Below are 14,088 nucleotides of genomic sequence, written 5' to 3'. Positions count from 1 at the left end.
GGTACCGGGAACCGAACTCATGACCTTGCGCTTGCCAGGCAGGCGCTTTTGCCGCTGAGCTAAATCCCCAGCCCCCAGGCTGGCCTTGAGCTCACATTGTAGCCTGGGCTGGTCTCAAACTCCCAACTATACTCGTACCTCAGCCTCCCGAGTGCTGGGATTAGAGGCATGCATCACCATGCCCAGCTCATATTGTTTGTTTAGTAAAATGTTCTGTCATTAACATTCTTAGAAAATAGGCAAAATATTAACTAAGTTGATTTGTTCAAAGTTGTCTTCTGTACCACATTTGTTAAAACTTCTAATTACAGTTAGGAAGAGCAGTTGGTTGTTTTTAATCACACACCTGTGCTGCTTGTTTTTATATTCAGAAATAGTCTACACTGTTACATGTTGGTCAACATACCACTAGTAGTGACATTGTTTCTGTGCTGAAAAGATCAGGTTTTGGCCAAGAACTCTTCTTTGCAGATTCGGTTATTTGGCTTTATGTCAGGTGTTTAGTGTATGTATATGAAAAGAATAAAGCCAGGGTAAAGATGACTATAAATAATCTGTTGAAGCTGCCATAGTATAGAAGCAGCTTTTTATATTCAGTACTCAAGGCAAATTTTCCATGTATTATTAGGTATATATGTATATAGGTAATAGTTATTACAGGTAGCATTAACAGTATTTCATAGAAAACGGCAATTTATGCTGGTCTTTGAGTGAAATTAACCTAACAAAATGACTGAGAGCCAGGCATGGTGATGCATGCTTACAGTCTCATCACTGAAATGGTTGGGGAGGAAGACCTTGGATCTAAGGCCAGCCAGTACTACATAGTGAGATATGGTCTCCATAAAGAAAAAGCATTGAGGGACAGTGGATATAATTTTGTACAGTCACCTTTGGATCTCATTAAGTGTGAAGGAATTCTGTTATTCTTTTATCCAATAGGATGTACAGTTACCCAGCACGTGTTCCTCCTCCTCCTCCTATTGCTCGGGCCGTAGTGCCCTCGAAACGCCAGCGTGTATCGGGAAACACCTCACGAAGGGGCAAAAGTGGCTTCAATTCTAAGAGTGGCCAGCGGGGATCTTCGTCCAAGTCTGGAAAGTGTATGTTTTTTTTGGCTTTGTGATTTTGATGTTTCTTATTTTTAAGTATAGAAATTAGTGGAGTTACAGGGTTGAACTTTTGTGCACATAGCTTTGCACCAACAAAAGAAGGCAGTGTGTTTCTCTTCCCCTGCATCTCTAGTACATGTTACATTTGCAAAAGATCTTACTTGCAACCTGATCCTGTCTTTAGATTTTTTAATTACTTATATTTTGGGTTTCTCATAAGAGGAGTTCTGTGATAGTTCTTATGTGTCTGATTGTCTTTCGTTTAACATTGTGTTTTTAAGGACATGGCTCAGATTTATCCTTTACGACAGGGTGGAACTCCACTGTGTATAAAAATATATTTTCTTTGTCCATTCATCTGTTGATGGACATAGGCTGCTTCTAAGATTTAGACTGATTTTGTGCCTTAGCAGCATGATAATTTTCAGAAAGCTCATAGACTAGAGGCAAGGTACCTATTTGTATGGATGTATGAAATATTTCCTTGTGCACTTCAAGAATTAAATTCAGGTGTATTTCCCCCACTTGAGAACTTCTTTTTAGTTTTCTGTATGGAACTCCTTAAGTGTAAATCAGATAAGATGTATAAAGTGCCCTAAAAGTAGCATTTGAGTTATTTAACAAGCCCATATACAAGAAAACAAAATATTATAATACTAAATTTATTGAGGTGTCATGAGATTAATACAACTATATGAAATGCTTGGTGTTGCTGGCCATTAACTTCCAGACGTTACTAGTACATCAAACTGCTGAAGTGTGCATATATTTTGGGGGGAGATTCTGTAGTTGTGACACTATTGCTAAGGGAAATACAACAGCAAATCAGAGGTTTCCTTTTTTGGTTATAATTGGGTACTGGCCCGATTCTCCCCAGGCCTCTCTTTTTGGCTTGTAGTGTAGTGGGAATGTATTTGGTCACTATTAGATTCTGGTTTAATTCTAATCTAAGCTACTGTTTATGTTAAAGTGAAAGGAGATGACCTTCAGGCCATTAAGAAGGAGCTGACCCAGATAAAACAAAAAGTGGATTCTTTACTGGAAAGCCTGGAGAAAATTGAAAAGGAGCAGAGCAAACAAGCAGGTAATGATATATTTTCTTGTGCATAAAATTAGGTTATTTGCCTAAGAGAGTTGAAAATATATATTGGATTAGTGAAATGTAAAGCAATTGAACAAACTGTGGGTATTTAAATTGAGAAGAACATCTGTGTGGACTCTGTATATCCTTGCTCCAAGAGACTTGTCCTTCTCTTCCTTAGTGGAGATGAAGAACGATAAGTCCGAAGAGGAGCAGACCAGCACCTCCCTAAAGAAAGATGAGACTAATGTGAAGATGGAGTCTGAGGGTGCTGCGGATGACTCCGCTGAGGAGGGGGATCTACTGGATGATGACGATAATGAAGATCGGGGGGATGACCAGGTGAAAACTATGGGAAAGAAAACAGAGGTGGTGGAGGGGGGCCAGGGACACGCGGAGTGTCTCTAACTCCACTATTTGTATCTGTTTCTCACAGCTGGAGTTGATCAAGGATGATGAAAAAGAGGCTGAGGAAGGAGAGGATGACAGAGACAGCGCCAATGGCGAGGATGACTCTTAAGCACATAGTGGGGTTTAGAAGTCTTGTCTCATTATTTCTCTTACCTAGGCGCTTGTTTAAGATCAGAATTTCACCAGATCCTCGCCCCTAGTATCTTCAGCACATGCTCACTGTTGTCCCCATCTTTGCCCTTCCCTGTTCGAATTGCCCTGCGCCTAGTACCACTTTCACTTCCTTTGACGCTCTAGTAGTTTTGTTAAGTCTTATCCTGTAATTTTTGCTTTTTAATTTTGATACCTCTTCATGACTTAACAATAAAAAGGTTGTATGGTTTTTATTAGCTGTCTCCACAATAATCTCGTTATGCAGGGAGTACAGTTATTTCCATTTATACATGATTTTAGTAGTTGCTTCCCTAACTGCAAAGGCAATCTCATTTAGTTGTAGCATCTGCAAGCAGCTTTGAGTTAAGAGGTCTGTGTGTTTCCCCACATCAAGTACTTAGTGGGGCTGTTGAACACATGTAACAATGTATTTTTGTGAATGAGAGTCAGCATGTCAAATGCATCCTCTAGAAAAATTAGTGTAATAGTCTTTTATTTGTTTTCTAAAGTTGATACTGTGGGTTATTTTTTGTGAAAGCCTGATGTTTGGGATCTTTTTTCTCAAAATAAACAAGTCCTTATTAAACCAGGAATTTGGAGAAAAACAACCTGGTTTTTTATTTTTGTATAATTGTTTACTACAAAATCTTTGTTTTACAGCAGCCTCCACAAAACCTTCGGAATGTTGTGTGTACTGTATATTTCTCTTGCAGCCATTCATGTTCGTTGTGCATACTGTTACACACAAGTCAAGATGGATGTTGCATTAAGTAGTAAAGTAACTTCCATGGAGTGAAGATCTTTCTAATTATGACACCCCCAGTTAACCTGTTACTGGAGTTTGACTCTGCCTCAGTCTTGTTATAAGTAGGAAAGCCTTTTCTTTCCTTGTCTTCTGTAGTGTGTGCCTTCCCAGGTAACTGAGCAGGTGATTGAGGGTTCCTACATTTATTTACAACACAGCGACTATATACATACGAACTAATCCTCTGTTGTTACCCCTCAGTTTAATTAATTGCATTGAGTTTTATGATACTGTACCACTTAGTACTTAAATTTCTAAGGATGGATATGTTAGGTTGCTGCCAGAATTGTGATGCTTACCTAGTTGTTTACCTAGTTGTCCTGTGTTTATCTTTTAGTTTTTCCAACATAGTAGGAAAGGAACTGATAATTTGTGTTGTTTATTGGTACATTTTAGGTATACATAGTGATCACATTCATGATAGGAACTGATATTTTAATGTATACACAAACTTTGGAATCCATGTAAAGTTGCTGTTCATAGCATGGTGCCAAGGCACTTGTCACACCCTGCCTTCTGTGGGCAAGAGTCATGTCTTGTTTATGAAGATTTGTGCACCTTTTGTGTACCGTATGAAGCAAAATTGAAAGAAGGAAGAACTAGAACTATAGCTTACCCTTGGACCCCAAATGCATGTTGTAAAGCTATTTTCTAATCGAATGTCATCTCTGTTGAGCTTTCAGCAGGTAACCCTTGACTAGAAAATCAACTGGATATGTAGAAGAAAATTTCAGAAGCCCAGGATGCTAATAAAACCTGTTGAACATTATAGCATTAGTTGTTTATGTTTGAAAGATACTAGACAAACCAGTCCAGAATTCATTGTCCACTTTGGCTGTCTACATAGGACTTCCCCCACACACACACAAAGCAATATATGTAGTTTTTATTTCTGGTTGTTTTTTTTATTACTGTGTTCTTTCAGATTGGTGGTTGCTTTTAATTCTCTAGGAAAGTAGGTCTATTGGAGGGACTTAGTAATCGCAAGAGTATGACCACACTCTGAAAAGTTGGAATACACATGTTAGGTTATTGCTGAAAATACAATACAGTAGGTTGCCTTGGGGAAGAGTCTTCTCACACTAGGTCTTACGGAGCTGTGGATTACAGTAATCTGTATCTAAGAGAACAGTAAAAATGATAGATCTTTTTTTGTTGTTTTTTTCCAGTCCAGGGAATCGAACTCATGACCTTGCGCTTGCCAGGCAGGCGCTGTGCCGCTGAGCTAAATCCCTGGCCCCTGATAGATCTGTTTAATCCGTACTTTAACGTTTACGTTTGTACATCAATGCTCAGCAAAAGATGGTTAAATTACAAAGGGTAAAATGTCAATTGAAATCAAATCATGTAGTTTAGGCTTTTTAAGAAACTTTATTAGCAGTCTTAAAGCCATGGATACATGTAGTAGGGTTGTAGTCATTGTGACATTTCAATCTTCGGCACTAGAAAGTGAGATTGAATCTGGTAGTGCTGTAGGCATGGCTCTGCCAATAATGGAGAAGGAATTGACGGATATTTAGTCAGAAAAAATAGAGAATTTGAGGTAATGTGTCTGTCTCTGTCTCAGGATTTTCCTTCAGTGGAATGAAGAGTTAAAAGGTCTGTGCATTTTTGTTTAGTATGTAATTGAGAGCAAAAGTGTCTTTAACGCCATGAAGTCAAAAATAGAGAAGAATCCTGCAGGATAGCTTCCAGCCAGTTGGACAACCAGAGAGAAGGGAGTGATTAAAAAGAAACTTTACTTTCTGGTGTTGAAGTTTCTAATTGGGAACCTTGGTGCTTAGGGTGTTTAGGACTACTCTTGTATTCTTGGAACAAAAAGCTGTCAAGTGGGATTGGGTGAGAAATTTAAATGTGTGAAAGGATGGCTCTCTGCTTCCAGCTCATGTCACTATGTAAGACTTTTAAAATTTTTGATATTAAAACTGGGGGGGGTGTTTTTTATACCTGTTTCCGGTATTATAGACAAGAACAATGCAAGCACAGAGAAAAGGATTATGATGAACTGGAGGAACCTGAACTGGAGTTAAATAAAAAGAGAACAAATTAAGGGGCTGGGGATTTAGCTCAGCAGCACAGCGCTTGCCTGGCAAGCGCAAGGTCGTGAGTTCGATACCTGTTACCGGAAGTAAAAAAATACATGAAGAGAATAAACTAACCATGTGAGGCAGAGGTTGTCCATAAAGGAACCCCAGTACACAACTTGGCAGCAGTATATTATGAACAAACTATGAGGTGAAAAACCTACACAGTCTGGAAAGTACAAAAATAAGTGAGGGCAGGCTTATACTTAGCAGTTCTGGTTTTGATGTACTTAGATACTAAAATGATGTGTTCTGTAGCTGCAGAAGAGAGAGACACATTTAAAGGGATCAGGTGCAAAGGCGTACTGTTGGGAATGACTGTTTCAACAATTGAGTTTTCTGGAGAGGAAACATCATCAGTGACTGACATGGTCTGGGAAAACCCAAGAACTTGGTCACATAGTTTGTCCTTTTAAAGGTTGATCTTTTTCTCCAATAAGGAAAAAAATCAGCCGGACCAGTGTCAAGGGGCATTTGCATTTCTGGCTATAGTAGAGATTGTTTCAACTAAGAAAGTGAGTTTTAGTTGAATCCAGAGGCATCCAAGAAAACACTTTTCTGACAACTTGAAAGCAATTGAAAATTATACACTGATATGAAATACATTGCCAGTAAATGATTACATACAGATATAAGCTACTAAAGACCCTCATTTAATCAGTGTTGAATTTGACAGAATAACCATTTGTTGTGATGGAACACATGCGGTTTTTAAGGGTTTGTAAAGCCCTTGGGAGAGTAAAAACTGGCCAGACACTGTGAAAGATAGTTACATATCTGCTGTGGGATTAAGGTTTTATGAATTTATAGGTTACAGGTATGCAAAAGTTGCAAGTTTGAATTCGGTGTTCTCAAGAACCTAAAAGTAAGTCATGGGCTGTGGACATTCCTGAGATTAGTTGCCTAGTATGCGCAAAGCACAGGGTTTGATGCACGGGAGATAACAGGAAAGGAGTGACTTTAAATTACAGAGCCCTTAAAAGTGGTTAGATTAGTAGCTAAAGTTAGTTTTCGGTGTTTTGTTTTGTTTCCCCCACTGAGGTAGGTTCTAAGTTTCCTAGACTGGTTGGCTCGTTCTTTTCAGTTGTCCTGCTTCAGCCACCCAGGCTGTTTGCGATGTAGACATGCATCACCATGCTTGACACAGAGAAATAGTTCACTTGGGACTGGGTCTGTGGCTTGGTGATGATGAAGCCCTTACCTGACATGCACAAGGCCCTGGCTTCAATCTGTAGTAAGTTTCCTGTTTTAAATACGAAAAGACCCATCCAAGTGTTGGAGTAAAAGTGCTCTTGTAGATTAAGCATCTTCCCTTGTGATTTAAATTCTACTGGGAAAGCAACATGAGAAAAGACTATGTCATGGTATAATTGCCAAGCACAAAAGCCATGAAGAGTTGAGATTAAGATGATAGGCATCTGGTGGGAGGGGGTGGGGGACAGGAGGAAGGGTGAGGAAACCATTATCTGAAGGTATGAGAAAAATTCACTTATGCAAAAATAACTATAGACTTTAAGCAGATCTAAAAAGTTGTATTTAGTATCTTTAGATTTTTTTAAAAAATTAAATTTATTGGTACTTTTTTTCTTCATCTTTTTTTGGTCTGAGACAGCATCTCACTATGCAGTTGAGCCTGGACTTGCTCACTGTAACCCAGGCAGGCCTCAAACTTGGAATGATCCTCCTGCCTCAGCCTTCCAAGTGGTGGGATTACAGGCCTGTGCCACCATGCCCAGCTCTAAATTTTTAAAGTTGGATGAAGGTCTCGACTTGAGACATGCGTTAAAATTACCTTAGGGTGCTTTTAAAAATGATAAACAGGTATATACCAAATGTATGGGGCTGGGGATTTAGCTCAGCGGCAAAGCGCCTGCCTGGCAAGTGCAAGGTCATGAGTTCGATTCCTGGTACTGGAAGAAAAAAAAACAAATCTATGGTTGAGACTCATCAATAGTTTTTTTTTTGTTTTGTTTTGTTTTTCTCCGGTACCAGGAACCGAACTCACGACCTTGCGCATGCCAGGCAGGCGCTTTTGCCGCTGAGCTAAATCCCCAGCCCCTCATCAATAGTTTTCAAGTTCCTATATTTCTGACTTACTACTGAAGTAGGGAGCCATTTATCAGGTGAGACAGAAGTTTCCTTTGGTGAGGAGGAAGACGTTAGGTGGGTCATGGTGGAAAGCACACGGCTTTCAGAGCATTGTTCTAGTGTCCCTGGGTTACCTTCTGGTAAGGAAGTTAATGAAAGGACGCCTGTAGTTCCTAAGCTTAACTGTAACAGCTGATAAGGAGAGAGTCCTTAGGCATTCCAAAGTAAAAAGGATGTAGAGAGACATTGATAAGGTTAGAAGGTGAAAAGGCAAAATCCCTTGTTCTCTGAGGTAGGACGCAGTGTATTAAAGAGTTAGCCAAGCTCAGTTTACCAGTTGCTTTTTCAGACTGCCCGTAAAGCTTGGTATAAGCATGCATACGTTTTATAAGTGGACCGGTGTGATAGCTAGTGACGGTGATGGTATTAAAATGTGCTCAGTGTGATTGAATTAGTTTCAATTTTATTTTTAATTCTTTAGCTATATGTACCTACTTTGAGTAGCGTAGTACAAATAATAGAAATTTCTAGGCAAGTGCTTATACGTGGTTATACCTCATAACTTACATGAACAAATGTGACATTGAAGCTGTTGCATGTCCTTTGTTCACTGTAGTTTCTTAGCCTCTAGCACCTAGATCCTGGCGGTGAGGGATTTGCAGGAATGTCCATGTTGCCCACACCTTACTGCCTCTTGTGAGATAAACTTCCGAAGGAGGGATCTTGGCACTCGGCTCAGGCTCAAAGGTTATCCTCAAATGATGCTATGCAAACATTTAAAATCATAGGTTCTTAATATTTACTGTGATCATGTTAGGTATAGAAGTAATTACTATGTTTCAAAGGATTTGAAAGAGATCAGGTGTTTCCAAGTCCTCATGGTAGAGCCAAAATTTCAACCTGTGTTTTAACTTAGCCATGGATTTTGAATCTTAGAGCAGGAAACTAAGTTCAGAAGTATTGAGCCTGGGAGAGCGACTGCATCTCAGCACCTTCTCTCCAAAATGAGAAGAAACCTTCCCACAGTATGGAGCTTGGTTGCCCTTCCAAAGTGCGAAGACACAGGCTCTCCTACCCATGTAACTTAGCTCTTTCTGGGGCACCCAGATCGCCTATTTAAAACCATTTCTTCTGGCTCAGACAATGTTCTTGGCAAATATCTTGCCAAAAATCACTGTTACGTTCACAAAGTTCTCACCCTGTTCCTTCACACTTGCATGCTGGCCTAATGAGCAACCTGTGGTGTCTTTCAAGAGCTCATAGAATATGTGTCTTTCCCCAAGGGACTTTTAATGAGCACGGAGTTCCAGACCCACAAAAATAAACCAGTGTATTTGGAGCATAAGCCTTACTCCTCAAGTTGGCAGACCCAGGAATCAAGTTTAATGGCTCATCCATTTGCAGCTTATTCATAGGCTAATAGCATTACTAGTTCCATGCAAGCTTACGAATCTTCCTAAAGGGCTAGGGATATAATTCAATGGCACAAGCGCCTGCCTGGCAAGTGCAAGGTCCTGAGTTCAATTCCTGGTGCCAAAAAAAAAAAAGCTTCTTCACGACCATGGTCCTGTCTGTTCCAAATAGGTGCAATATAGTGTGGGATACTTGCTCTACACGCATAGATGTTTGAGCCCTCTTAGCTCTCCTTGAGGAAATTAGAGTGAGAGCTTTTAGTGGGGCTAGGTAGTCCACTAGATAACCAGCTGGGACCAGCTGCCAGTTAGACTTACCCAGGTGTACAATATTTGGCTTTCCTATTTTGGAACTTTCTGGGGTGTTTATTGCTAAGCCAAACAGTACCCTTTCCTAAAACTTTATATTCTTTCCACAAAAGTTGCTTCTCTAGCACCAGCTAAGTCATACCTAACAGTTTCAGAAGTAGCCATTGGGGTCAGGTTGCCAAGAAGTTACCTGCTTGTGTACCGCGGTGGTCTCTGTCCTTGTCCCTGGGTGTCCTGGACTGCTGTTAAGCTGTTTTCCTTGTAGGGGTATCCCAGCTCTGCTCTAAGCACCAGAAAGTATCTGGTAAAATCTAGTCACCGGAGAAGTCTACCAGTGTCCTTACTATTATGTGCCATCTCTGGAGACAGCCTTGTGTTACGGTTCATTCCCTCACTTGGGAATACAGTTTCCAGCAATGCGATTGCCCTATGACCCCTACATAGCATGTGGTAGGGCACATGGCAGCAGGACGGTGAAGCTTATGCTGCTTTGTCCTAAGCACCCTCCTGAGCGCAGAGATCTTGCCTACAAAGTATTAACCCTGCGACGGAACCTCACTTCTGAGTCAGCAAGCACTCAGCGGCCCTTTTCCCTCCATCTCTCCAGTCTAGAAACATCATCTTGGTGTCATGATAGCCTTTACAGGAACTTTTCATACTCACTCCTTTCTAAATTCAGTTTTTATTTTTGCCCCTCTTTTCAGTTTTGGGGGGAGTGTTATTTGTAATTCCATAGCTCCCCTCCTCCCCCTGCAGCTTTATGGCAATTCTCAATTTTCTTAAGGAATACTTGCACTAAACAGCTTCAGAATGCTCTGGGCACAATTTACACGCACTTGTCTTTTCTCCTAATGCACCAGAAAGCTAAACTTAATGCCCACTTTTTGAGGGGCAGGCTGCTGGAAATTAACAGGGGACCTTGTGCTTGCCAGGTAGGGGCTGTGCCGCTGAGCTGTATTCCGAGTCCTTAATGCCTGCTTTGAACAATGAGCGTACTGTATCTAGCTGGTACAGATGCATGTTTATGATTGCTGTGATCTGAGGTAAAGATGGCACATTTTACATGTACTGTTACGGTGTCTCCTGGATTACCTGTTGCATCATTTTATTTCTGTCCATGTTCACCTTTGGTCCCCATCAGTTACCCTCATCTTGCTCTGGCATACTGCAGTGGTCTTATCTGCCCACATGTACTCAGATCTCTGTAATCATTTGTTCATACCACAGCCATATTGATCTTTCCAAAGTACATATATCCTGGTAGTTTTTGGCTTAAAACCATTCTGGCTTCATTTGCTTTTAGAAGATAATGAGACATCCTAATTCTGAAAGGCCAAAGGCGGTCTGCCCCTTGCCCATGTGTCTTCCCTTACCCTGTGCTCCCTCGCTTTCCCTGTTACCACATTGGACCTCTCTCTGTCCCTCTTCACTCTCATGCACTCTCCCACCTTTCCCCATTTAGTTACTAGTTCTATTCATCCTAAAGATTTTAACATATGTGGCACTCATACGAGGAGCCTCCCATTTTTAAAAATTACAGCTCTACTTTGTGTGATTGGTTATTGTGTTTGTATTATAGTTCAGCAGGGACCCCGTCTCTTAGTGCTCGTTAAGGTATCCCCAGTACTCCCTGTGTCTGGAGATAGTACATGTTGGGTGGGTGTGTGGGACGGAGGAGGAGCAAACTGGGGAGGCTGGCCCTGGGCAAGGTGGCCTTGGAAATGGAAAGCAAGGCCGAGGAATTAACCTGTGCACCCCTGTGAGCTGGTGCAGAGCACTGTCGCTTCTCAGCTATGTCACGAGGTTAATTCTTCAGCCTTGCTTTCTAACCTAGGGCCTGTACATCTCCAGCCCTTTATATTATTTTCGAGACCACATTTCATGCTACAGGCTGACCGGGAAATCAGAGTGTAGCCCAAGGTGGCCTTGCTGTTAATCCTTCTGCCTCATCCCCAGCACTGGGATTACAGATGTGCGTCAACCACATCTACTATCTCAACCCTTTTTGAGACAGAGTCTTGCTAACTTACCCAAGTTGCCCTCAAGCTTATGATCCTTCTGCTCGTCCTCAGCTTTCTCAGGAGCTAGGATGACAGCTGTGTACCATATATATATCTTGGGTATCTATAGCTTGAAGATTTACCAAGAAAAGTGAATATGCCCGTTGAAACACTTCTCTGATAAACAGAACATGCAAACCTCCCTCATGCCTCTGTATTACTTCCGCTACATTGCCCCTCTGCTGTCACCATGGGCAGGTCTTGCACATATTTGAGCAACATGTAAATAGAAGAGTATTGATTGCACTGTTAATGTTTGGGCTAACCCTGAGAGCAGAGCTTGAGAAAAAGATGGATGCAGTAGTTCACTTGGGGGCGCAGGAGGGAGGAGGGAGAAAGGAGGTTGGGGCAGTTAGGAAAAACTAATATAAGGATATGTTGCTGATAGCGGATACAGAATACTTCCCCATTTGTCTGACAGATAAGAGAACTGGAAGTTGGAATATTTAACTACTAGCTTCTGTTCCCAACTGACTGAAGGATGCTGCACAATTCACTGCAGTTCTTAGCTATAACTGGTCTGAATAAGCTGTAGCTGCATTGAAAACTCGGATTTTCAGTTTGGCATAACACTACTATGAACCTTCTCACACATGCCTGTGAGAACGTTTTGTACATGCTTGTCTGTTGGGTCTATAAATCAGTGGAAATGTTGGGTCGTAGAGTATCCATATATTTAGCTTTAATAGATACTGCCAAACAGTATAAAGTGGTTGTATTATACTAACACATTCTTGTTAGCTACAAATGAACAATTCAGTTGCTCTACATTCTTTCTGGTTGATTCTTTTGACTTTAGGGTTTTGTTTTGTTTTGTTTTGTTTTTTTTAGACAGAGTTTTGCCATGGAGTTCAGACTGGCTTTGAACTCACTATGTAGTCCAGGCTGGCCTCGAGCTTGTGGTGATCCTCCTGCTGCCACAGCCTCCCTAGTGCTGGGATTACAGGCATGCACCACCACACCTGGCTAACTTTAGGTTTTTTAATGGGTGTGTAGTGTTACCTAATTTAGTGTGTGTTTGCTTTTTGGTAAGCTTTTTGTTGAAGTATAATTTCCATGAAGTGCACAAATCATGCATACAATTGTTAGTTTTCACAGTGAACACACACACGGCAGCAAGCAATCAAGATTGGAATGTCACCAGCACTCAGATCTCATGCATGCTCCCTTCCAGCTTCTACACCTCTAGTCCAAGGATATCTGTTACTCTCACTTCATAGATTGGTTTTGCTTATTCTTAAACTTCAAATAAATGGAGAAAAAGTTATTTGACTTCTTTGATTCAACACTATGTCTATATAATTCATCTGTGTTGTGTTGCATGTTGAAGGTGGTTTATTTGTACTGCTCTATATATGATTGCATTGTATACAATAGTTTATTCTGCTAGTAGGCATTTGAACTGTTTAAATTTTGGCTGTTATGAATAAAACTATGAACATCCTAGTGGTGTCTTGTTGAACATATGTGTATTTTTCTGTTGGGTATAGAACTAAAAATGAAATTACCAAGAAATGCCTTCACATTTGTCACCTCTCCTGGGCTATTTCAGTGTGCCATAGTATCACATTTTTTAAAAAATCTTTTTTTTTTTTTTTGGTGCCAGGAATCGAATTTAGGGCCTTGTGCTTGCCAGGCAGGCACTGTGCCGCTGAGCTACATCCCTGGCCCAAAGAATCTTTTCTTTATCCAAATAAGCTTTTATATGTTGGAATAATGTTAGGTTTACATAAATGTGGCAGACAGTATAGAAAGTTGCATTTTAAAAGGTGAAAGATTTATATGATCTGAAGAGAAACCAGAGTATGAAAGTTGCTTTTTAAAATTATTTTTTTATTTTAAAGATAAAAGAATGAAAACAATAACAAACAGATATACATTTACAAAATAACACAAAACAATACAAGCAACACTGAATTTCAGACAAGGTGATAGGAAATTAACAATGGTGGTTGTATTACATATTGATATCTTCAAATTGGTTACTCAGGAAAACAAATATAGACATGTAAGGTTGATCAAACAATTAAATGTTAACTGTTCCTTTCAATAAAGTAATAGAAGTCAGTAGTACAACTATGTTAGTTACGCTATGTATACATATGTACATAATTTTCCCCTTTTCTCTTTTCCCTCATCCCAGTTGTTCTTTATTTTTGAGCAGTTTCCTTTCGTTTCCCATTATCTATCATACCTCCTAATTTTTATTCACTCTTTCAGGTTCTTATACTAGTGAGACAATATGGTGTTTAGACATGTGGGCCTGATATATTTCACTTATGAGTATGGTCTCTAGTTGTGTTCATTTACCTGTAAAGTTTATCTTTCTTTATAGCTGAGTAGTACCCCGCATCCAGTTTCCTCTAACGTTAATATCTGAATGCTGACATTTGTCAAAACTAGGGAGCCAACACTGATACATTACTATTAACTAAACTTGGCCATATTCAGATCTCTTTAGATTTTACATGCACCCATGAGTGTATGTGCAGTTGTGTACTTTATTGCAAGAACAGATTCATGTGGTACCACCATAACCAATACACACAACTGTCCACTGCCAAAGAGCAATT

The 14,088-nt window shown here is 40.3% G+C and overlaps 1 protein-coding gene and 1 long non-coding RNA gene across 5 annotated transcripts in view; both read left to right on the top strand.

The window, feature by feature from the left end:
* Positions 1 to 4,331, top strand: part of Hnrnpc (heterogeneous nuclear ribonucleoprotein C (C1/C2)) — a 52,323-nt gene extending 47,992 nt beyond the window's left edge. For all 4 annotated transcript variants that reach the window (XM_005412106.2, XM_005412105.2, XM_005412104.2 and 1 more), the window contains 4 exons: positions 943 to 1,103; positions 2,083 to 2,196; positions 2,375 to 2,535; positions 2,630 to 4,331. In XM_005412106.2, coding sequence (XP_005412163.1) covers positions 943 to 1,103; positions 2,083 to 2,196; positions 2,375 to 2,535; positions 2,630 to 2,713 — 520 coding nt within the window. In that variant the 3' untranslated portion in view covers positions 2,714 to 4,331. The remainder of the gene's footprint in view (positions 1 to 942; positions 1,104 to 2,082; positions 2,197 to 2,374; positions 2,536 to 2,629) is intronic.
* Positions 4,332 to 7,324: 2,993 nt separating this feature from the next.
* On the top strand, positions 7,325 to 11,799 carry LOC106147386. The gene is made up of 2 exons (XR_001232267.1): positions 7,325 to 7,467; positions 7,690 to 11,799. It is a non-coding gene; the product is annotated as an uncharacterized LOC106147386 (long non-coding RNA).
* The last annotated feature ends 2,289 nt before the right edge of the window (positions 11,800 to 14,088 follow it).

The sequence above is a fragment of the Chinchilla lanigera genome, unplaced genomic scaffold (genome assembly GCF_000276665.1).
Source record: "Chinchilla lanigera isolate Chin_1 unplaced genomic scaffold, ChiLan1.0 scaffold00149, whole genome shotgun sequence".
NCBI lineage: Eukaryota > Metazoa > Chordata > Mammalia > Rodentia > Chinchillidae > Chinchilla > Chinchilla lanigera.
This window is presented reverse-complemented; position numbering and strand designations above follow the sequence as displayed.